The sequence below is a fragment of the Aspergillus stella-maris genome (assembly GCF_047715825.1).
Source record: "Aspergillus stella-maris strain CBS 113639 unplaced genomic scaffold BDV14scaffold_22, whole genome shotgun sequence".
In the NCBI taxonomy this organism is placed as follows: Eukaryota; Fungi; Ascomycota; class Eurotiomycetes; order Eurotiales; family Aspergillaceae; genus Aspergillus; species Aspergillus stella-maris.
Window position 1 is genome coordinate 163,882 of NW_027396816.1, and position 23,368 is coordinate 187,249.

At 49.3% G+C, this 23,368-nt stretch overlaps 10 protein-coding genes across 10 annotated transcripts; 6 read left to right on the forward strand and 4 right to left on the reverse strand.

Moving 5' to 3' along the window:
* Positions 1-880: 880 nt before the first annotated feature.
* BDV14DRAFT_208445 (chitin synthase) lies at positions 881-3,953 on the forward strand (the record flags this gene model as incomplete). The annotated part of the gene is made up of 6 exons (XM_073775399.1): positions 881-958; positions 1,007-1,400; positions 1,480-1,841; positions 1,933-2,782; positions 2,854-3,037; positions 3,091-3,953. The coding sequence occupies 6 exons, from the start codon at positions 881-883 to the stop codon at positions 3,878-3,880; spliced, it is 2,658 nt and encodes an 885-aa protein (XP_073628926.1). The 3' UTR covers positions 3,881-3,953.
* Positions 3,954-6,315: 2,362 nt separating this feature from the next.
* BDV14DRAFT_199415 (uncharacterized protein) lies at positions 6,316-6,921 on the reverse strand (the record flags this gene model as incomplete). Its single annotated transcript, XM_073773247.1, has 1 exon — positions 6,316-6,921. The coding sequence occupies one exon, from the start codon at positions 6,919-6,921 to the stop codon at positions 6,316-6,318; it is 606 nt and encodes a 201-aa protein (XP_073628927.1).
* A 2,220-nt stretch (positions 6,922-9,141) lies between these two features.
* BDV14DRAFT_199417 (uncharacterized protein) lies at positions 9,142-10,964 on the reverse strand (the record flags this gene model as incomplete). Its single annotated transcript, XM_073773248.1, has 4 exons — positions 9,142-9,311; positions 9,731-10,003; positions 10,337-10,865; positions 10,923-10,964. The coding sequence occupies 4 exons, from the start codon at positions 10,962-10,964 to the stop codon at positions 9,142-9,144; spliced, it is 1,014 nt and encodes a 337-aa protein (XP_073628928.1).
* A 348-nt stretch (positions 10,965-11,312) lies between these two features.
* On the forward strand, positions 11,313-11,812 carry BDV14DRAFT_199418 (arsenate reductase ArsC; the record flags this gene model as incomplete). The annotated part of the gene is made up of 2 exons (XM_073773249.1): positions 11,313-11,347; positions 11,398-11,812. 2 exons carry the CDS (start codon positions 11,313-11,315, stop codon positions 11,810-11,812), a joined length of 450 nt encoding a protein of 149 aa, XP_073628929.1.
* A 599-nt stretch (positions 11,813-12,411) lies between these two features.
* On the forward strand, positions 12,412-12,996 carry BDV14DRAFT_199419 (flavoprotein-like protein; the record flags this gene model as incomplete). Its single annotated transcript, XM_073773250.1, has 1 exon — positions 12,412-12,996. The coding sequence occupies one exon, from the start codon at positions 12,412-12,414 to the stop codon at positions 12,994-12,996; it is 585 nt and encodes a 194-aa protein (XP_073628930.1).
* A 539-nt stretch (positions 12,997-13,535) lies between these two features.
* BDV14DRAFT_171872 (Zn(II)2Cys6 transcription factor domain-containing protein) lies at positions 13,536-14,761 on the reverse strand. The gene is made up of 4 exons (XM_073768501.1): positions 14,604-14,761; positions 13,948-14,549; positions 13,720-13,882; positions 13,536-13,652 (listed from the first exon to the last, which is right to left on the reverse strand). The coding sequence occupies exons 1-2, from the start codon at positions 14,661-14,663 to the stop codon at positions 14,253-14,255; spliced, it is 357 nt and encodes a 118-aa protein (XP_073628931.1). The 5' UTR covers positions 14,664-14,761; the 3' UTR covers positions 13,536-13,652; positions 13,720-13,882; positions 13,948-14,252.
* A 513-nt stretch (positions 14,762-15,274) lies between these two features.
* Positions 15,275-16,438, forward strand: BDV14DRAFT_199420 (uncharacterized protein; the record flags this gene model as incomplete). Its single annotated transcript, XM_073773251.1, has 3 exons — positions 15,275-15,494; positions 15,561-16,301; positions 16,365-16,438. 3 exons carry the CDS (start codon positions 15,275-15,277, stop codon positions 16,436-16,438), a joined length of 1,035 nt encoding a protein of 344 aa, XP_073628932.1.
* Positions 16,439-16,678: 240 nt separating this feature from the next.
* Positions 16,679-18,514, reverse strand: BDV14DRAFT_199421 (Cupredoxin; the record flags this gene model as incomplete). The annotated part of the gene is made up of 2 exons (XM_073773252.1): positions 16,679-17,523; positions 17,596-18,514. The coding sequence occupies 2 exons, from the start codon at positions 18,512-18,514 to the stop codon at positions 16,679-16,681; spliced, it is 1,764 nt and encodes a 587-aa protein (XP_073628933.1).
* A 1,801-nt stretch (positions 18,515-20,315) lies between these two features.
* BDV14DRAFT_199422 (uncharacterized protein) lies at positions 20,316-20,990 on the forward strand (the record flags this gene model as incomplete). The annotated part of the gene is made up of 3 exons (XM_073773253.1): positions 20,316-20,439; positions 20,514-20,573; positions 20,641-20,990. The coding sequence occupies 3 exons, from the start codon at positions 20,316-20,318 to the stop codon at positions 20,988-20,990; spliced, it is 534 nt and encodes a 177-aa protein (XP_073628934.1).
* A 1,452-nt stretch (positions 20,991-22,442) lies between these two features.
* On the forward strand, positions 22,443-22,793 carry BDV14DRAFT_199423 (uncharacterized protein; the record flags this gene model as incomplete). Its single annotated transcript, XM_073773254.1, has 1 exon — positions 22,443-22,793. One exon carries the CDS (start codon positions 22,443-22,445, stop codon positions 22,791-22,793), a length of 351 nt encoding a protein of 116 aa, XP_073628935.1.
* Positions 22,794-23,368: the final 575 nt, after the last annotated feature.

Sequence of the window (23,368 nt, forward strand, 5' to 3'; positions counted from 1 at the left end):
CTCGACATTCATTATTCTGTGTTGTTACCAGTCCAACATCAGCTTCTGCGTCCGCCATACGAGGAGACGCGGTTGGCATGCTATAATATCCATTGATCAAGGTGAAGATTCACACTATCCATACCATGGACCATGCGGCTCCCATTCCAAAAGCATTAGTTTTTTTTTTCTTTTTTTTTTGGGCAAACTACACCGATCCAATTTGCCGAATATCGGGATGTCGGAAAACTCAACCATGGAATGGTGCGTGGCCTGCCGATAGGGCCGAGATGCTCAGACCGGAGCAGTTCAAGACTTCCATTCAAGCGTTCTAGTGCACTGGACGGGCCCACAAGCCGAGAAGGCCAATTCTATTTCGGTAACTTGACTGACGACGACTCCGAACGTGGCAGTGCGAACAAGATTCCATTGGATTGTGGCGGACACATCCCCACGATCGTGGGGATCCAGGAGGGGCTATCCACTCTGCTAGCCCTATCTACGTACTGGCAATTGCGTATACCATGCCACAAGGATTGCACTGTTGTTTTTCTTGGGAATGGCATTGCTACTATGCAGGATTCAGATGATCCTGATTCTGACCAGTTTTCCAAGCATCCGACATTGTGATTTCCTAGGGCAGTCCCACCCACAGACGGGGCTTTTTTAAAAGACTTATTCAGGTACCGAATTCCATGGTCGGCCTATCAAATTCACTTTTATTTTAGAATGGCTACGACGTACCTAGTTTATCAGTCCAAGCCACACTTGAGGGTCAGTTTCCAGGTACCTTATCTTCTGACATGACTAGCCTGTGCTGCCTATATCATTTTGGGTTAAATACTGCAAAGACAGTCTCTCTAGACTTTCTTTCAGACTTCAAGCTTCGAACACCGCAGGTATGGATAGCAAACACGCTGGGGACACATCCTACTTCCCTGTCGTCAGCGAAGATATCTCCTCACACCCCAACCACGCAGTAAGTTACAACAGCCCACATTATATTCATCACTCGCTGATTCCCTAGCGCCATGCGCACTCCGAATCATACGAGCTAGACGAACAAGAAAGGTCTCTCTTACGATCAACCGCCACTCCTTCCCCAAGCAGTCCCTACCCCGATTCCACCACTGCCTCAGAGCCAGACTCACTGCGACGGTATACCCTGCACGACCCCGGTTCCTTCAACATTGGAGCACCGCCTCTCGACTCGAGACCGTCATCAAGGGCTGAGCAGAAGTCCCCCAGAGAACGCAGCAATTACAACTCCCTCAGGCGGTATGGAACAAGGAAGATCAATTTGATCAAGGGGACTGTTCTGAGCAGCGATTACCCGGTTCCAAGTGCGATTCAAAACGCCGTACAGCCGGCTTACCGCGATGCTGAGGATGGGTTTGCTGAGGAATTTACACACTTGCGATGTAGGTGATTACCAACCCAAGCAGATTTTCCACAAATGACAGAGTGCGCGACTTGCTAACAAAGTGTTGCAAATGATAGATACCGCTGCAACCTGCGACCCAGACGAATTCACGCTCCGCAATGGCTATAACCTTCGACAAACGATCTATAATCGGCACACAGAACTCCTTATCGCAGTGACTTACTACAACGAAGATAAAGTTCTTACTGCGCGCACATTACACGGAGTGATGCAGAATATAAGAGATATTGTAAATCTCAAAAAGACAGAGTTCTGGAGCAAGGGGGGTCCTGCATGGCAAAAGATCGTAGTTTGCCTGGTCTTTGATGGAATTGAGCCCTGTGATAAGAATGTCTTGGACGTTCTTGCAACTATAGGCGTTTACCAAGACGGGATTATGAAGAAGGATGTTGATGGACGGGAGACTGTTGCTCATGTGGTGAGTTTTTTCTTTACATGTTCTGGTGCACTAAGCGCCTGGATCTGTCTATCTATCGAAGCCACACAGAATACTTACAAGAGCATTGCAGTTCGAATACACCACACAACTATCAGTGACAGCAAGCCAACAACTAGTACGACCTCATGGCACCGACACAAGCACCCTCCCACCAGTTCAATTTATATTCTGCCTGAAACAAAAGAACAGCAAGAAGATCAATTCGCACCGCTGGCTATTCAATGCATTTGGCCGGATTCTCAACCCCGAGGTCGTGATCCTTCTAGATGCAGGCACCAAGCCCGGCCCAAAGTCCCTATTATCACTGTGGGAGGCCTTCTACAACGACAACACTCTCGGCGGCGCATGCGGCGAGATCCACGCAATGCTAGGACGGCACTGGCGCAAGGTCTTCACCAACCCGCTAGTCGCCGCGCAGAACTTCGAGTATAAAATCTCTAATATCCTCGACAAACCACTCGAAAGCGCCTTTGGATATGTAAGTGTCTTACCAGGAGCCTTCTCTGCGTACCGCTACCGCGCGATCCTCGGCCGTCCCCTCGAGCAATACTTCCATGGCGACCATACGCTCTCGCAGCGCCTCGGCAAAAAGGGCATTGACGGGATGAATATCTTTAAAAAGAACATGTTTCTTGCAGAAGACCGCATATTGTGCTTTGAACTCGTCGCCAAGGCCGGCTTCAAGTGGCACTTGGGGTACGTCAAGGCCGCAAAAGGCGAAACGGACGTCCCTGAGGGAGCGGCAGAGTTTATATCGCAGCGACGACGATGGCTGAATGGCTCGTTTGCGGCGAGTCTGTACGCGACTATGCATTTTGGCCGGATCTATCGCAGTGGTCATAATCTTGTCAGGCTGTTCTTTTTGCATGTGCAGTTGCTTTATAACTCTTGTCAGCTTGTTATGACTTGGTTTTCTTTAGGTACGTCCGTCAAACCAGGGCATTTCTGCACTGCCCTCTTGAATAGCAGCTGTTACTAACTTGATTTACAGCATCATACTGGCTAACAAGCTCGGTAATCATGGACCTAGTCGGCACCCCAAGCAGCCACAACAACGAAACCGGCTGGCCCTTTGGCAACACCGCATCCCCCATCGTCAACAACTTTCTCAAATACGGGTACCTGTGGGTTCTAATGTTTCAATTCATGCTAGCATTGGGCAACAGACCGAAGGCGTGAGTTCTCCGCTCCAACCCAAACACAAACGCCCCACTAAAAAATATCCCAGCGTCGTCCTCCCCTACACAATCTCCTTCATTTACTTCTCCCTCGTGCAGACCTACGTCCTAGTCCTCTCTTTCTACCTCGTCGTCAACGTCTTCACGGGCGGGATGCTCGACTTCGATACAACGAACGGCGTGGCGGGGTTCATCACCTCCTTCATCAGTTCTTCCGGCGGCGGGATCGTTCTAATCGCATTGGCATCAACATACGGGATCTATATTCTCGCTAGCATATTATACATGGACCCCTGGCATATATTGACGAGTTCTTGGGCATACTTCCTCGGAATGACAACGAGCATCAATATCCTCATGGTTTACGCCTTCTGCAACTGGCATGATGTATCATGGGGCACGAAGGGGTCTGACAAGGCCGAGGCGTTGCCCTCTGCTACTGTGCAGAAGGACAAGGAGAATAAGAAGAAATTCATCGAAGAAATCGATAAACCGCAGGCAGATATAGACAGCCAGTTCGAGAATACCGTGAAGCGGGCCCTGGCTCCATGGATCGAGGAAGATGACGAGGGTGCAGGGAAGAGATCAGCAGACGACAGTTATCGCAATTTCCGCACAGGGCTGGTCTGTCTTTGGGTCTTTAGTAACCTGCTACTTGCGCTCATGATGACTGCTACTGGAGTTGATAGGATGTGTCTTACGAATACGTCGACGACGCGCACGACGGGGTTCTTCCAGGTGATTTTGTGGATTACGGCGGGGTTGTCGGTGTTTCGGTTTTTGGGCAGTTTGTATTTTCTGCTGAGGTCGGGGGTTTTCTGTGTAGTTTCTAGGCGGTAGTCCTTGTTTACATGGATGGCTATGTCTGTATTGATTGTATGAAGCTCGTCTGGAGCTACAGCTAGGGTTAGGGACAATGGCAGGTTCCTATGGGTTTGGTCTTAGTTCAAGAATGGATCTTCCGATATACCTAGTCTCCTTAAATTATAGGGAAGTAAATGCTACTTCGATTTCTGACGGTTGGTAAACTACATCGACGTACCTACTCCTCGAGCACGACCCATCTCAATGGAGGATTCAACGGAAGCCAATTGACCAGGTTGAAGTAGAACGAATTTATATTAGGAAAACTCGGATTTGAGCAGACGTGATTAAGCTGAAAGCGGGAGTGAAGTAGTCCTGGAATATCTTTGCCCTACGCAGTATCCCTCCAGATATACCTTAGCAAGTAAGATTATCTACTAATATATATAGATATTGTCGCCGCCAGTCATATGTAGATAAAGTCTCCCTCGTCATGCACTTGACCCTTATAATATGAGTACTCTCTAGTCAGCTATAAACCGGATTCTAATTCCCCTTACCGCAGTAGTGACCCTTAAAACGCCTTTGTATTCTTCCTGCTGTCTCTATACATATCTAGCCCTAAGTCCTAGCCACCTGGTCGTAAATAATTGTTTCTATCTTTAACTTCTTTATTTACTAAACCAACACTGTCTGTCCATATATTAATTCCATAAGATCTATGATCACTATAATAAAATCTTTCGCATCTGTACCCCGTGGATTGGAATTTAGCCGCATTGCGGATTTTGCGTCAGGTACATCCCAATTGGTGTGGAGAGGTCGACCTCTATCAAATCATTATCCTGGTCTTCCTCACTCCGTCCTGCAAAGTCGGTATAAGACGCCCCGTGAGGTAGCCCACTCGTCCCTTGCCTGAGTCCGAGTGTCTGAAGCTGTGAGTATCCTTGAACCCGGACCAAATGCAGATCGTGAGTCGTGGCCATCCGCATGCCCTGTTAGGGATATTTGTGCTAGTGACAAAAGGTGGCTGGCAATGTGATTGAGCATTTCGTTTCGGTTCCGTCCATGTCTACCTCTTGGCCTTCTGGGCAAAATGGAAAGTCTTTGATAGTGATATCTTCTGGCAGCTGCTAATAGCAAGCGGCTGCAAGATCATCAAGATTATTGTTGTAGAATTGGCGTGAGACATGGCTCGTAGATACAAATATATCGCATGAGGTCTTGGGTAATGTGACATCTAATCTTCCTTTAGCATTAATGCTATGTTTTTCGCTGCTCATCAAGAATTCTGACTTACTTCTATCGCTCGTGGCTTAGCTATTCTATAGAATAAGCCAGAAAGTAGTATGCACACGCTAATCCTTTGGGATTGGGCGCGATTTCCGGTGGAAGAGGGAGGTCTGCATTGTTCAATTCAATAACTTTGCTTGTCTGGTCCTTGCCCAATTTTACGGAGTATGCCCTGGGCATTCGAGCCTTTGTGACAGTAGCTAATAAGGAGCAATACCTATAACGCAAACCATTTTTTGCATGGTACTGTTAAATGTAGCCAGGGCTCACGGCAGACACGTGACGCAGGGTATGAAACCGGCCACGTAGTAAGCCCTTCAACCTAGGTAACTAGAAAGGTGGTTTGGTAGGTGTTATTTACAGCAAATGTACATATCAGATTAGTTTGATCTGTGCTGGGAAACCTGATATTCTATGCCAGACAATGTGTAGATCTGAGTCAGCGGGACCATACGTACGGCCACTGCCTATACGAAAATATAACGTCTTGTTTACTCGGCCCGGCTTCTGCCACCATTATAATTCTGCGCCAAAGTGGAAGCAGAGGAGAAGAGATGCTGTCTATCCTGGTCGTAAGCACGACAAGACTTAGCAGCCTACATCTACGCCTGCTTTTGACACTTGAATATACATTCGAACGGGTACAGGAAGCAGCCGCTGTGATTTGTTTGCTCGTCGAAACAATAGTCACTCATTTGCCTGAGATCCCGTCTATGCCGGACTGTCCCTAGTTCTCTTGTGTCCATACCGCTTCCTCGCCCTACTTATCACGCCTTCCGAGCGCCGTGATAGTTCTTGTTCCTGCGCTTCCTCTCCCCTTTGTAACCCTATTTCTTCCTGGAGCCCTTTTCTTTGTGTATTGCTCGCCGTGTCCGCCTCAGATCTGTGAATATCCCTTCTGCCCCATCTGGATTTCCTGAACCACTTTAAATTAAATGCAACCAATGAGAAAATCCCAGATGTTCCAAGAGAGACCAAGACTGTCAAAACGTGAATGGTCAGCAAACTCACGTATAAGATATAGATCCAAGTGAGACCTCTTACTGGTAATCGGGAATATCCACGATCCTTTATACGCGAGCTCATCCCCCTCATGTGGGAAATTAGAGATGTTCAAAGCGAATAGCCCGGTCAGGAAAGTGGCAGGGAGCTATAAGAATCGACCATAAAGTCAGTGACTATAGAGCAACACAAAGCATAGAACATGATGTTGATGTGAGACCCACGAAGAGAATGGTAATAGTTGTAAAGACCATGACGGTATCGCTCTGGTCTCGAGAGCTTTGTGCCTCGTTGATATTTGCTTGCTTTTGCTTGAGGTCAAGGAGGCTATTGAGATCGTCCAGGACGGATTTGGCCTGTTCGCGCATCTCGTCGATCTCTTCGATTACCTCAGATGGCGTGTCGTAGTTGAAAGCGCGGTTTTCGAGTACGTCACGACCCCAGAACTGCTCCCATACGTGCTCTTGATCTTCTGCCAAACCCTTCAGTATGTTCAACTCATCATAGATGTCCTTTATTACTCGCAATCTCTCTATCTCCGGCAGAATGTCGCTATATGGGTCGTCGTTGTCTTGGTGTCGGTCAGTCTTCTTGCCTGCCTGATCTTGAGTGGTAGCTTCTGCTTGTTTTGAAGTGTCCAGTGATTTTGAAATATCAGGATCTCGTCTTTGTTCTTGCTCGGACCTTCGGGGTATATTCAATGAATGGTCGTTAGGCCCCATTGACACTAAAGGGTCGAGTGCCCCTTCACTGTTTGAATTATTGCTTTGGTCTTCTGCCATAGTTGTGGGAGAAGGATGGTGGTCCGTATGGTCCAAAGAACTTCCATTGCCTGTAGTCCAGGCCGAGAACATATTACGAGGCCATTTCTTTAACCAGGATTCGCGCCCTGCTCGGGAATCGCGTTTGTTCGCATCCTCGAGACACTTCATGAACTCGTTGAATAGATTTGCTTCCGTGTGACGCTGTCAACATGTTTAGCATATCTCGATGTCGAGGAGTGTTTCCGGATGCTGCTAGAGAGATTGGTGCGTCTTCCTTGTCACTTGTTCGTCGGAAAATCGCTTCGAAAAAAGAAATATCTGAGCCGCATTGCTTCGCTAAAAACTCTAGCAGCTTCTGGTTGGCGCGCACAACCGCTACTTGCAGTGGTGTGATGGTTTCTCTGTTCTGTTCAATTAGACCGTGGAGGGAATTCCGGTCCTGTCCGCCTAGTAGTACATAGAGTATCTGTGCGTCTTGACCAGTGTCCTCGAATGGTTTTATGGCGAAAGCATGGAGCCCCGTGGCTCTTTCGTAGTTCAGCTCTGACATTAGCTCTCGAGCACTTGATCTGCCAATGAAACGCTTCACCAGGTCCAAACAGTGATTGACAATGGCCCAATGAAAGACGGGCTTTAAATGATGCTTGTCCCTGAAGTCTCCACTGCTGGCAGTGCTTTCAATTCCATTTGAGGACTGACCTTCTCCAGGGATAAATTCCAGCAGCAGGTTGCTGACCGTTTCCCGCTCATCCTTATCTGAAACATATACATCACCTACTTCGGATAGCGACTCTGGAATGAAGAAATACCCCGGATCGCTCAGCATTCGGAGGACGATGGATAGATTCTTCTCGGCCGCAGCACCGGCGAGCGCCGTCTTGTCCCAAGCATCTTTTGTGTTGATTATTTGCTTTCGATGCTGCGGGTCCTTGGAAAGAGCGTCGAGGAGATGCCCAACGTTTTCTAACTTATTTTCGAAAGAGGCCAGATGTAGGGGTGTTCTTCCCATATGATCTGCCTTTATTACTGCTCCTCTTTCCAGGAGCAACTCCACCAGATCAGATCCAGAATCCGCTATGGCATGACGCAGAATAGTATGCCTATAGCCGTCGCCAATCTCAATATCTGGGTTGTGACTGCATAGAAATCGGATGATATTAAACTGGTCGAATAGATCAGCCAGAATGAGAGGGCTATTACCGTGGCTGTTCAGCAGATTCGCGTTTTCCTTGTTCGCCTCCCATAAAACCTGAAACACCGTCAGATTTCCGTTCACGGCTGCAAAATGAAGAACTGTGTTGTTTCTGATGTCCGCAATATCAGTTCTAGCCTTCGAATCCAGCAGAAACTGAATAATATCAGGGTGGCCGCAAAAAGCAGCGATCAAAAGTGGTGTCTCTCCGCGGTTGTTTGTCTTATGCAAACATGCCACATGTAATGGTGTTTCACCAGCATGGTTCTCTTTATCGCGCAGATCCATGGCCTTGTCAAGCAGAAGTTTGACCACTTCTGGAGTCCCCCACATTGAAGCCAAATGTAGTGCTGTTACATCTTCCATAACAGAAATCTTAGTGCTGCGAAAGTCAGTTCTGGGGTCCGCTGAAGCTGAACCTTCTTGACGGCTCTATAGACACCTAGAGAGGAGGAAAGGTCACTGCTAATGGATAGGTAAACTGAAATAACCTAATGGTATGTAGAAAAAAGATCAGGACTCCTTCAACCGAAATGTCTTTCAATGGCCTGGAGGCATTGCGCTACTCGGTCACTCTCAGCGGAGCGCGTCATCCGGGCGGAACGCAATTAGGGCTGGGTCAATAGCACCCGGCCAACTCACGAGTTTACTTATAAAAGACTGACCACCCGCCCCCTCCCCTGAAGCAATTTCCTAGACCCTTTTCTTTTTTGGCAGAGACCGCTCAGTCTGGAAACCGTCTTTGTACGGGCTAAGGAGACACTTTTACCATAATTTCTTCTGCTCGCATAGAGTCATCACAAGTAGCAGAATTCTCGTGGCTGTGTTGAGCGGTCCAGCAGGTAAGCCATCAGAGACCGGGATCAGGCTCCAGCCCTGGCTCAGTTGGAAAGCTGGAGTACCTGGTATACGAGGCTGGGCTGTTGTGGTTGGTGTCTGACGTGTTGGTATATTGCTTTTCCTCTCTTATCTCCCCAGAAACACCTCCGCTTTTTCTTCCATCTCAGGAACTTGACCCAAGCATTTGAACACTATACAGATGGGACCTAAAGGAAGACAGCAACACTCTTTGCGGCGGTGGCGTATTCAAAGGAAACAGCGTCGCCGCTAATAACTTGGATGACAAAGACACCATGCGGCGCAAAGAGGACCATTTGAAGGAGTGAGTTGACAGCGACTAGAATCGCGCAGTAATCGCCGTCGCCACCAGCCAGGCCTGTCCAGATTAAGACCTATATGAGGGAGGTTGTCAGCCAGAACGACCATTGAGCTATTGTGCAGGTCCACGTATCATGGTGATACATCTTGCCAAACCGACAAGGATTAACCCCTGGCGCAACTCCGGCTCATCTGGGAGACATGCCCACGCTAGAGCCAACTGTATGTTGATCATATTCAATTAGTGGTCTGGTCATGCAATAAGCTCCGAGTGCAGCTCACCATGAAAAAGGGAGCAATGACCCAATTTAGGACGACACTAAACGCAATTTGTACCCAGATCTGACGGGTGCGGAACACTTCATGTAGTGACTCGTATCGCACCTTGCACAGAATAGGGTGCATTATGACAAGGAGACCAATCGTTTTAGCAGGAATTAAATATTGGCAGCATTTCTGATACTGGAAGGAGCTCACCAATTGGTACGGAGACCCCAACAAACTTGCCCCTTTGCAAAGCAGGGCCTGTGCTGGGAACAAAGTTGGCCAAGATGATACCGACGGCCATGGCGAGAAAGATCCATATAATCAGGAAGCGGTCAAGGATCCCGAGGTTGTTGAATGCGGACTGCTTCTTCTGGGGACAGGCTGAATCGCTTTGTTTTTCCACATCTTGAAACAGGTAAGATGGGGCGGGCGCGAGCGCTACCTGCGGCTCAGAGTCGATAGGATTCATTCCGGCGAGACGTGCTGGAGGCTGTGTCAAGTTATGAGAATGGGAAGGGATGACAGTATGATAGTAGTTAGGCCTTCCATGACAGAACACAAGCTTATATACGGAAACCATGAAGATGAAGTTTGACTAGATGGAACCGCTGGCTTGTCACTGCAACAGCCTGATTAGCTGATTGTCACTGCCAAATTACGCCCCACCTGGAGTGATCCATATGATATTTGTGAATGTCAATCTCTTCATTTGATCGGTGCATTGTCACTCAAAATCCAGCATTTCAAAAATGGTCAAGTGGCGCACTTGGCAATCCGTCGAACCGCAGCCAAGCCGTTCTCGTATCAGAGATTTACCTGAATCAATGTGCATGCCCGCAATGATATTCGCCGCAGCCTCACAGGGCATCGACGTCTCGACATGCTGTTCTGTCGTTATGTATTGGTTGAGTGGCAGGCCGTCCGGGTCTACGTCGGCCTGGCCACTTCCTATCCTGTCTTGCGGCACGGGCTCCTCGCCTGAGAAAGCCGCCGAAGACGACATTAGGACATGTTGATGAGCATGCTGTTTCGTGGATAAGGTGGTCGTCGACTTTCCATGGCCACCCTGTTTAGCCAACTCTGGCGGAGTTGGCACCGCATTCTCGTTTACCCTCGAAGCCAGGTAATGATTGATTTGCAGATCCGAAATTCCATGAAGACCTAGCAGTTCCCGCAGCCATTTGTTCTCCTGTGCCACTTTTCGCCCTGCCGCCTGAACCTCCTGCATGGCGGTTACTCCGAGTTTTTCGTAACTTTGCACCCGTTCTTCAAGCTCGCGGATGTAGTCTTTTCGACGCGCGCGAGAGCGGCGTTGGTTGTCGCGGATTCGAGCCGCATTTCCGGTCTTGGGTTATTTAGTATTTACAAAAGGACCTCTACCTAGAGATGCGGGGAGACTTACGGTCCAGGATTTCTGGTCATCTGTCAAGGCCCTCCGTGCCATTATCACAGAGACCGTGCGGAATACGAGTGTTGCGATTAAAAGTGCGAGGGTCGAAGCGAACGCGTATTTGGTCTGAACTGTTAGGTATTCTCTAATCTTCTGCCTTTTCCCCCTTTGTTCAAAGAGGCAGCTAGATTTCACCACCAAATCTTTCCATTTTCTTGGTCAAGCATGGCGCACGTGGGGCTTGGCTTGTCAGTACGCCAAGCCATTATTCTTCCACCTTGAGGTCAGGCGCGGCTCGAATAGTGTTACCACGCAGGGAAATATTATATAAACTACGACATATCAAGTTGGAATTGAAAAAACTAAGGTCCCTTGCTCCTCTACATCCTCCCCGGCAACAACATGGAGTGTGCTATTGAACATTCCCACCTGTCAAGGTACCACCCTCTCACTCCTCCCGCAGTCATACTGACGAAAGTTCCTGCAGAGCCAAAATAACCTCCCGCCCTAGCGTCCTCTTCGTCTGCATCCACAATGCCGGCCGCTCTCAGATGGCCGCAGGCTACCTTCGCTACCTCGCCGGCGACAAAATCGAAGTGGTCTCGGCTGGATCCGCCCCGAAAGAGTCAATCAACCCGCAGGTCGTGGAAGCAATGCGGGAAGAGGGGGTCAACCTAGCAGGGCAGCAGCCCAAGATCCTCACCGAAGACGCAGTGCGGGTCAGTGATGTTGTTGTTACTATGGGATGTGGCGATGCGTGTCCGTACTTCCCGGGAAAGCGCTATCTGGATTGGAAGCTTGATGATCCGGCAGGGCAGGGGTTGGAAGCTATACGGCCAATTAGGGATGAGATTAAACGAAGGATTCAGGGACTTGCTGCTGAGCTTCTACAGTCTGCGTGAGGACGGGGTGGCATTATGGTGTAGTATAGCAAGCCTGTTCTTCCGCTGCTTTGATGGGTACAAGGTCTCTACTAAGACAAGAGTCAGATTTCTCCTGTCATGCGGGTGACTCAAGTGATTCAGGCGATGCACAGTTAGCATTAGGAATCTATGGTACACTGATCTTTCCTCTTATATCTTTGTCCGTGGTATGTCGAAAGGTTTCCTATCTACCCCCTGGGAATAAAACTCATACTGTTCTTCTCTTCATGTCCTTCCCTCTGCTAGCCATGCGCTGTCTCTACAAATGGACAAAAGTGGAAGTCTCTACTGGTGGGGATCTTTAAATGGCAAAGCAGGTAGGCCCACACGGCAAGTGACATCTACAGGAGCCGAAAAGTCCGACCAATCATGGCCCACCAGTGACATACTCTTCCAAGGCATTTCGCAATATTAACTTGACCATAATTAGGAAGACTCCCCAGTGTTCTGAACTTCGCGCAAAGCCTCTCAAGTAATCTATTATGTGGCATTGTCTAAGAAGCACGCTATCTTCAAATTTAAAACCCTCACCTCCCACTTACACCACGCTACAATTTGCACGCTTCTTTCACACGACAATGGCAATAGCGACTTCAAACGGCCAAAGAAAGCCACCCGGATCTGAAATCAAAGGCATAATGTCCGAGATTGTGCCATCCAGAACACTCGCAATAACCTCACAGGAAGACGACGTCGAAATCCGCCGGAAGTATCGCCCATTCCTCTTCGAGTCCGACTCATCTCCGGACTGGATCAATGATCTCGAATTAACATCCGTGCTTGACGTGGCTGAGAAAGACCTGGTGGCCACAAATAGCCGGTTGAAAGTCCTCGTGCTCTACGGTAGCCTCCGACGTCGATCTTACTCAAAGCTGGTGGCCTTTGAGGCCTCGCGGATCCTTTTCCGTCTCGGTTGCGACGTCCGTGTCTTCAACCCCGAAGGCCTTCCTGTGAAAAACGACGTCGATCATATGCATCCGAAAGTCCAGGAACTCCGAGCGCTGAGCGCGTGGAGCGACGGACATGTGTGGATCTCACCAGAGCAGCATGGGAATCTGGTGCGCCTCTCCCGTCGCCCTTTTCCCCTTCCCACTATTAAAAGGTTATACATGCTGACATTCGATCAAACATTCAAAGACCGCGGTCTTCAAAAACCAAATTGACTGGGTCCCTCTTAGTACAGGGTCCATCAGGCCAACTCAAGGCCGCACCCTCGCAGTTGGACAAGTTTGCGGCGGATCGCAGTCCTTCAATGCAGTAAACTCACTGCGCATCCTTGGCCGCTGGATGCGCATGTTCACAATCCCGAATCAATCGTCAATTCCGATGGCATATACCCATTTCCCCGACGAGGGTCTAGAGGGGGACCAACGACTGAGACCAAGCTCAAATCGCGATCGACTGGTTGATTGTATGGAGGAGTTTGTCAAATATACAATAGTGATGAGGCCGCATTTTGAGACTTTCGGCGATCGGTTTAGTGAGCGCGAGGAAAAAAGAATAAAGGAGGCAAAAAATAAGGCTGCCGTGGGGAACAATTAAATGTCATTTCACTGTTGTTGATTGGTATAGCACTAGATAGGCTGCAACTGCCGCTTGCTAATTTTATTTCCGAAAACTGGATAGTTATAGCCATGTTGTCGGTTGCTGTAGCTTTCGTGTAGCGCAGCTCCTCTACTTCTACAAAAAGACTGGGAATCTCCGCGAAGATGTCGCCCAGGAGGTCCTTGGGTGATTTCTGAATGTGCTTCCATGGGATTGTCTTCCAGGGGGCGGAGTTGAGGATCGAGTGGGTGCGGGTGATGAGGGAGGCTGATACCTGGCATTGTCATTAGATACTCCGCTAGAAACTCCGCATAGCTATTATGGTATTGATGGATATGTACCTGCGTCGACCGATCATCCACAAACAAACTGATGGGCGAATCCAGATGTATAGCTCTCTGGGCCCCTGGCAAGCATGAAGCCCATTCCGTCTTGAATATGCGTGTGCCAATTGCGAATTTGCGAGACATGTTCCTTCTGGTTGACGTCGTGCCCGTGGAGGATCTAGATAGGTTACGACTTGGGTAAGACGAGATATCTCTTGATACTGCGGAGGAGACCAGACAAACCTCATACAGCGATAGCAACCTCGTCGTCGCAAAACAAATTTCGCTCGTTAGCCCCGTCTTATCCTGCATCTAAATCTGCATTTGGCTCGCCAACCCAGTCAACGCCTGTCCATGGAGTCTCAAACTGGCACGCATCATCCATTCCTCCTGCTTAGGGCTGTCTTGGCTGCCGTCGCCAGCGCCGTTGCAAGCAGGATCTTCTTGAGCGGCGCAATGACCGCCCCACTACAATTTAGATAGAAGTACCGCTGGATCTTATTCATCCACACACCATTCAAGTACTTCACCGCGTGACAGGGGAAGGATCAGCCATTAGGCAGATACGAGGTCCAAAACACGCCCAGGTACTGCTCGTGATAAGCAAAGCGGGCCAGGGGCTCGAGCAGCGTGATCTCATTGTCGGCGTCATGGGAATGAGAATAGTTTGATGGGAGATTGACAGGGGCTGGGAGCTGCGGCTGAGTTTCCTTGTGAGCTGTAGTATACCGGAGCTCTAACCCTGTCTCATGGTCCATATTGACCCAGATTGTAGCGCGCTCATACCCCGTACAGAAGAGGCTGGATTTCCGGCACTGCCCGCATGCTGGGCGTTGTAGGTCACACTGCGCAGTGCCGTCAGATTGATTTTACCGGACCAGTGAGAGTGGTAGACCTACCCCCTTCTTCCTTCGTCTGCAGGTGCCGCACCCTTTGCTTTTACCCGGAACGCCAACCATCTTGAAGATGTACGATGTTCTGTACGACAGTGGCGGTCTTGGGATAAGGTTCAGATATGCAGTGTACGCAAGTTGATTCCGACGAGGGTATAGCGCGGATGATGATGCAGATGAGAATCAGACGCCGATACGGGACGCCCACTATTTGTATTCTGGACGCCACCAAACTCAGCTGAGCCAAGGCACCAGTCTCAAGACCAGCGGAGCTCAGGACACGAGCCAAGGATCTAGTCAGATGATCCTGCGCATCTTACATCCGGAAAGGGCTTGATGGCCTCGTAGGGTACTGTGCTGTTGACGCCGCTCAGCCCTACGTGACCTACTTGAAGTTACAGCATGCATGATATTATAGGTACATCGAGGTTCGATCTGTACGCGTTGGTATTGGCGCCCAGGATCTATTCAATTAAACGTACTGGGGCTGAATTTTGCCAATATGTGCGATATTATCCTCATACGTACGTTAGAGTAGACAGCTAAAACCTCAAGGTTGGTATGGGACCGACTGTAGGTATAAATACCAATCAATTACACCCCGAGTGCTACACATCAACAACATCAATACCTTCTTTAGCAGTTTTCACCACCTTGCCAATTCAAATTTCGCAACAATGGCGGCCCTCCCCCTGCTCATCTTCATCCCTTCTCTCCTTCTCTGCACGTCCGCCGCCGCAGCAAGCTGCAGCCCACCACCCCCCGCGCAGCTAAAGAACCTTGTTACTTTTAGCGACAGCTACACCGACGAAGGGCGCCTAACTTACATGCTCACCCACAACATGAGCCTCCCACCAGCTGGCACCCTCCTACCCGCCAGCAACGCCACCGCAAACGGTGAATTAACCTAGCCACGCTTCGTCTCCAACAAAACCGGCTTGAAATCATTAAACTACGCGATAGGCAGCTCCTCCTGCTCACCCGACCTCGTCAAGCGCTCAGCCGGCGACTTTGGCTCCGGCGTCGATGTTGATGTTGAGTTCCCGACTATATTCGAGGACCAGCTGCCCCAATTCACCACAGACCTGGAGTACCCCCAGCTGTACGAAGGCGAAGACGGTCGCACAGCAGCAAACACAGTCTACACGGTTTGGGTCGGCGGAAATGATCTAGGAGTCGGCGGATTCCTGAACGGAATGAATGAGGAAAACACGACACTGGCCTCGCTCGTCGAATGCAACTTTCGCGTTATAGACGAGGTCTATGCCACAGGCGGACGCCAATTTGTCGTCTTCGGCACGCACCCGCTTCACGTCGCACCCATGTATCTTCCCGAGGAGCAACAGCCTATTCCTATCGAGAACTCGTCGTGGCCGCCAATGTCCTCGTATGGGCTCGGCGACTACATCACGCTTGTGAGAGAGTATGCTGTCTCCGTGAGCACGATGCTGAAGTTCGGCGTGCCGTATCAGAGGCTTGAGGGGAGTTGGCCCGGGGCGACAGTGACCTTTTTCGACGCACAGCAGCTCATTGTGGATATTGTTGCGGACCCAGAGACGTACCTTGTTGATGAGCCTGTTGCGAAGGGGACAGAGGTGTTTAGAAAGGGGTGCAGGGACTTTGCGCAGACGGATTGTGATTTTAATGAGGGGCCGCTGGGGCGGTATGTTTGGTTTGATGACTTGCATCCTAGCGAGAGGGTTGGTGAGTACTTCCATTCTAGTGGCTGGGGTCTTTGCTGGGTATGGTATACTAATGCCGTTGCAGACGAAGTTATTGCAGACGAGTTCATCAAGGCGCTGAGTGGGAAGTCAAAGTACGAGGAGACGTACCGTTTTTGACCGACTATTTTGAAGGTGGAGGGTCCAAGGGTTGTCTAATTTGTTTCTCGATTCGATAAATGTACCTAATACGCGCGAGATGCTTCGTCATCCTTCTGCAGCAGTGGGACTGTCCGGACACTGTCAATTGACTAGAATTAGCCTCTACATATGCATTCGTATTCGCTTCATAAGGGCTTTGCTAGACACTTTCTGGCTGTCTGACCAGACTATTCAAGCCTAATAGTGTAGACGCAACGATTAAACCCCCGAATCATCCTCAACAACACTACTCTCGTCCTGATACGTCTCCCAGGCCTCACAATTATCCTTCAACCCATCCACATACTCACCCTCCTCCAGAAGACTCTGGATCTCACTATACCGCTCAACAAACTGCATCGCAAAGCCCTCCTCCGTATGCCACCCAATATGGCAATGCATAAGCCAAGCCCCAGGGTTATCCGTGTAGAATGCAATAACAAGGTACCCGTTCTCCTTCAGCATAGCCGTATCACGTCTCGGCAGGTTCGCGGCCCCAAGTGTATTGATCAGATTGTCAGAACTGCTATTATAGCTCCCCGAGCCCTGTGCAATGATCACAAAGTCGTGCCCATGGAGGTGAATTGGGTGAGGGACTGAAAGTTCGGTTTCGATAACGACGTATACCCATTCATTTGCCTGGCTGAGTTCCACAACGCCGCTTGTGTTCGCGAATGTTGAGACGGAGTGGTTGCGGTAGATCTCGAGCAGGCTGGGGTCCGTCCAGTCAACGTGCATGGATGTTGAATTAAGTTTCCATCTGAAGAGACTCTCGCTGTTTTTGCCTAGTGTTACTGGCTCGGAAGTTGTTGAGAATGGGCTGCTGGAGACGCTGAGCGGGTTGACGATTGGCGTGAGGTTTGATGGGTCTTCGTCGACGCAGGAGTCTGTGTATGTGTATGCTGTTGTGTTGGGGGTGGATGTGCTATCGCCGTAGTAGATTATTCCTTTGATGTTGTTGGTGGATTCGTTCTCGGAGCAGGCTGCTTGGGGGATGGCGCGGAGCCAGAAGCTGTCTGCGACGGAGGCTTGGTTCGCTGTTATTATGATGTCGTAGCGTTGGCCTATATATCAAGTAGAGTATATCATCAGCACTGACCAAATATATTGGATGGACAGGAGTAGTTGAAACAAACCCATAGCAATATCCAACACCGTCGTCTCATACGGCTGAACAGGCACAAAATCATTCGCAATAACAGTAAGCGTATGATTATCAACCATGACCTTGAAGTGCGTATCAACAGCCGCATTAACAAGTCTCAGCCGATAACTCGTGCCCTCAACGAATGTCGTATTCCATCTCCACCCCGTCTGATTCGCCTCGCCATCCTCCCCATACACATTCGTCCCATTAATCAAGCCGTTATCTAGCGTTGGTGGTCCGCTTGTCTGCGCAGAGTGGTAAAGTTCATCAACGGTGTTAATATCCCAATCATTAAGCAACATGACACCCAGATCCTCATCATAATCCGCACTCGCAGGGCCGTGGATGACAATACCCCCAAATAGTCCCTCCCACGCCTGCAGCCCAATATGGCTATGGTACCAGCTCGAACCATACTGCATAGCCCGCCACTTATAAGTAATTGTACTCCCCGGCGCAGTCGGACACTGTGTAATGGAAACAACACCATCCATGGGATTCGTATAATACTGCCGTATCCCGTGGAAGTGAACGCTCGTGCCATTCTTTACATCGTCCGGCAGACTATTAGTCACATGCACGATGACGGTATCGCCCCAGTTTGCTTCGATGGTTGGTCCTGGGATCGAGCCGTTGATGGCTAGGGCGAAGCGCTCGCGGCCGTCGGGGGCTGCGGTTATTTGTTCGAGGTTGAAGTAGTATTGGCGCGTCACGCCGGTGTCTGGGACTGTGGTTGTGTAGTCTGTATTTATGTCGTAGGAGCACCATTGGTTGCGGGTGGTGGCGGTGTTGCCGGTGCAGATGCTGGTGTTGGATGAGGACGTTGAGGTCGGTGAAGCGGTCGTGGAAGATGATGTTGTTGCTGCAGATGCCACGAGGCACTGGAGTAGGAATATTAGGATTTTCATTATGCAACGGAAAGTAAATAAACGAAAGATGAGTAATAGACGGATGGAGGACGAAAGAAAAACGAGTGTATGCAATGAAGCTAAAATCTGAATGAGAGCCTAGGTAATGTCTATAACAGTCTACTGCTGTCTCCTAAATATATGTAATTTCCTGACGCATCTACCACGTCCGTGGAGACGTCAAAATATCCTCGTGCGCGCTGTATTTCCCCTCTTCCTGGACCCCCAGCCAAGCTCCATTGAGACGAATCCAGCTTCTGGGGCTATTCTTACTCAGCCCCATGATGCCTGATTACGAGGCACCTACACGAGCAGCTTACAAGGCAGTCTACAAAAGCATGCTTTATAGTTTCCCCGAGATCGGCTAGTGTGACGGCTTGTGCGTCAGTGAGAAATAATGCCAGTAAGAAGCGAGCTAATTCGTCTTCATGAGCCGCGTCAGCCCTGAAGAGACCCTCAGACTCGAATACTTTGAGTCAGCGGACTCCGAGGTCGGTTCTATTTCTAGAGAAGCTCCTACGCCAAGGAGAGAGTATAGAAGCCCGTGGAGTAACAAGGTAAGCGGTAGTACTTGTGCTTGATTAGAATAGATTAGATCCATGGCTGAGAGCCAAGGTATGTAGAGGAGAAGGAGGAGTCAGAATGTTTGCGTCCGGCAAAGTTCCAATGGCTGAAGCATCATACAACAGGTCTAACAAGAGAGTCCTGATGCATCCATATCTAGTGTAGGCAAGTATAGCTACTAAAATCAAACTCGTTCCACTTTTCAGTTCATAATCATATCCAGAGGTTCAGATTGTTTTCCATCTATGTTCTACCGTGTATCATGGGGTTTTTGCAAGACTTCCCTACGCGCAGATAACCTTGAAAGAGTTAAATGCACATGTAAATGTACCTCTCATGTCCAAAACGCTGCCCTGCAATCCGGCGGCTACAAGGATGATCGGGTAATCCCAATGAACCGGATTCCTAGAACCACTGGACGATAAAGTACAGCCGGTTCCATGCATGTTTGCTCAAGTGGCTCATATTCGTAATGCCATGACGTGGAGAAGCTTAGCTCTGCAGACGTGGCGCAGGACAGGTCGAGCCTCGTGCGCTCTGTACAGCATGGATCCAAGAATCCACATCAACTCTTGTACCTGTCGATCACGATCGGTATGTATATATTCTTCAGCTGCAATTGGCCGCTCAAGGTTGAAGAAATTGACGTAGCGGACCGGGATTGTCGGGATTACCTAGTAGCTTGTATTCCTTCAGCTTTCCAAGAATAGATGAAGAATTACTTTCCGTTTACTGCAGATCCTGTTTGTCCGCTGTCTAGTCTCCACCAGCACGGATGCCTACTTGCAGATCCACATCTTGAAGTCAACATAGAAGTACTGGAGCAAAGCGTCATAAAGACAGTAAACTTGACGCGGTCATTCTAAATAGTAAATCTTTAATTGGCCAGAATTTCAATATAATGTTCAATGTATCCAAACTAAATACGTAGTCCTGGGAATTAGAAACCCGGGAGGACGCGCGTCCGGTATCTGATCAAGCTTAGTTAGGGATGACGAGTTACGACGCGCACGAGCCATGAGGTGCTCTCCCCACTCGGCTGGCGTATACTCAGCGTTTACGGTTGTTTCTTTGTTCCATTTAGGGCATACTCAATGTTTCAGTGTCAGGTTGTAACAGGGGCCGACTAGGAGGAGAGTCCTGGGTTCTTCGGCTAGATATATCGCCAACATTCACGCCGGTTCTTCCTCCAAAATTCCTGCAAAGAGGCTGATTTGAATCGGACTTGGCCGCAATAATGCGCTCAACAATACTCCCTTCTATTATCATCCCTGCATTGGCAGGCATAGCCCTCGCCGACTCGTTCAATCTCTATGCGTACGGTGATGGGATCGGTGGTCTTCCACTGCATTATGCTGATGGTACGGAGACAGTCTACAGCCTCTATCTGAATATCATGGGCCCTTGATGTCCTGACATGTGTTCCATTTTGCAGGAGCCGCAGTGGTTAGCAAGGGTGTACCAGAGAATGCAACAGACACAGACGTCGTCTCTTGTACGTATTTTCGACGACCATCAACCCGACAAAACTAACCTAACCACCACCCTTATAATCATTACAGTCACAACCTCCTCCGGCAGCCTAATCGGAAACCCCAACGCAACCTCCACCAACCCCCCCTTCTCCGACCAACTCCTCTCAATTCCAGGACCCGACTCTACCTCTCACGAGATCGGTTTCGTGAACGGGACTGGTTCGCCCCCTGCAGACGTCGTGGTCAACAAGTTCGTGTGGTACGGACATACCCTGCTCGTTGAGAACGACGAAGGAGAATTCACGTCGTTGTTCTCGGTTAGGAAGTCGGAGGGGGCTGAGGGGGAGTATTCGTTGTTTTGGAACGTTACAGAGGCGGCGGATGATGAGGGTGTTATTACGATTAGTATGAGGTCTATTGGGCCGTCGACGGGTTAGGTGAGGGATATTGGAGGCGGGCACGGTTTCGAAGAATATAAAGGGGGATGAGGCTGTGTATATTGCGGCAGGGAGTGGTTTTACCTATTCAGAATTATTCTAAATCCATCAGCGTTCAATTTCCATGTCTCATAGCTGTCTCCGGGAGTAACGGCTGAGTCACCAGATGTAGGCTGGACTCCTGATCCTGCCGCAAAATGCCCGTTAGCCATATATGATGGGTTAGGGCTGGCAGAAAATAGGCTTGGCGGATTAATGGCCCTCTAACTTCCATGTCGTCTAGAATATCCCACCTAAGGGGGCACCTACAGCAATTGCTTCCGTGCTTATAGGTTTTAACGACTGCTGGGCAATAATCACTCATTAAAATCGAAGCCAAAATGCGACCATAATCACAACAGTGCCTTCAACGGTGACAATCAAGTGGATACTCTGATGCGTAGGGAGTTTTAGCATTGTCAGTTCATGCTGTGCCACCTGATAGTAAGCTACAAGATCCAAGGCAGTATCAGTTCTTGACCTGTGACCTGGACGGTCTCCCCCTTGTCACGCAAGCTTGGCTGCGACGTATTGATCGCAGCGACAGAGGCAATTCAACTACCCAGAAGCGACTTCCTTGTCATGCTCCCCCGAGCACGCCAGCAAAGCTGTACCACCGTTGTTGTTCAGCGGATAACTCTCCACACCAGCAAGGGGTAGGGTGAATGCCATAGGGTAACCCAGCTGGTTCAACCAATCGGGACAGGCATGCTTGCCTAGCCATGGTGATCCGCGGGTCTCGCTGCTAACTAAAATACTGACTTTTGTAGGCAATCACGATACCTGTCCCGCGCAGCGATCAGCTAGGCGAGTGGCAAAGTCTCACAGTGGCTAATGTCTAGTCAAGAAAGCACGCGAGGGAAATTTCAGACGCTGAAGCTTGATACTGTGCAAATTAAAGACTAGGGTGTTGTAACTGAAAAGGGCCCTTGTATGCGACATGCGAAGGTGGCGGCAGGGTAAGTTCTAGGTAGCGACAAGACATGGCCAAGAAGAATTGGAAAACAACCTCGTATTTGTCGCTAAGACCATTTCAGGTGATGGCCGTTACAGACATTTGAGATCTTGTTTGCGTACTCGTTTATGCGGGTATGTGGATCACTTCCCCGTATGTAGGGGCCAAATTGGCAAATACGCCCTAGGGTCGAATACGCCTCGAAGCCTCAATACGCTCTATAAGCCGTATACGTTCTGAAGGTTGAATACATTTGTAAGCCTGGATAGGTCACGGTCACTGATATCTAGAGGCACGTAAGGTGAAAGTACCGTGACTGTAGATATATAAACCAACATGCCCATCCCAGTTGAAAGCTTCCCTCATCAACAAAAGTCCGACAGTTCTCAATCTCATTGAAACCATCTCTTCAATCATCCAGTCTGTCAAAGCCTCCTCAAACTCCAAACACCTACAAAATGCACTTCACCAAGATCCTCGCCGCCGTCGCCGCCCTCTCCCAAGGCAGTCTGGCCGTCAACGTCCTAATCTATAGCGGACGCGACTGCACAGGCACCGAACAGGACGTCAAGGTCGATAACAACGCAGCCTGCTCTACCGAAACCCAACCGTTCATGTCTTACAAGGAAAACGGATTTGGAAAGAGTAACGGGCAGCGAATTGCTTTCTACGCCCAACCCAGCTGCAGCGCGAACTCCTTCTTGTATGACACATATTCTTACAATGGAGATTACTTCCACTCGAAGCAGTGCTATAACATTGATGGTCACTCGCCTGTTTCGGTTGCGAGGGGGATGAATCTTTATTAGGTGGTATGTTGGTTTTTCCACCCCGATGGAAATAATTGAGAGTTGGCTAACTTGGCTCTTAGACAACTGGCGGCTTGATTCCTCTGTCGAATATGAGCCGCTCATGTAAGGTCACCTCATGGTAGTCGTGCAGTTCTACAAGGCAATGTGAATTTATACCACAGTCGTGCCTGCAGAATCTGCAATTCCAGCGAACATGCCTCTACACCCTCTCTCGGTTTTGTGTTTCTGTCTTTCTCATGTATCTAACCCAGTCGCTCGCTTAGTATTTCAATATATCAGATCGGCCGATCATTCCATTCTTTTGTATAGCATTTATCATGATTCTCCTCCGATGGCGCTCATCACTGGGAGGTCGCTAGCGTTCCGTTCCCTCTGGTTGGGCTTTGAGTATGGATGTTGCCCTAATTCAAGCAATGACACTTGAACAATGTTTCAAGTGATCTGTGCTTTTAACACAGGCTTTTTAATTCACACAATACATCAAGTGGTGCAAGAAGGTATGTTTCTTTGGGTATGGTACAGGGTGCTGTCGCACTCAATGAACGATGATGTAATCCCACATAACAATCGGT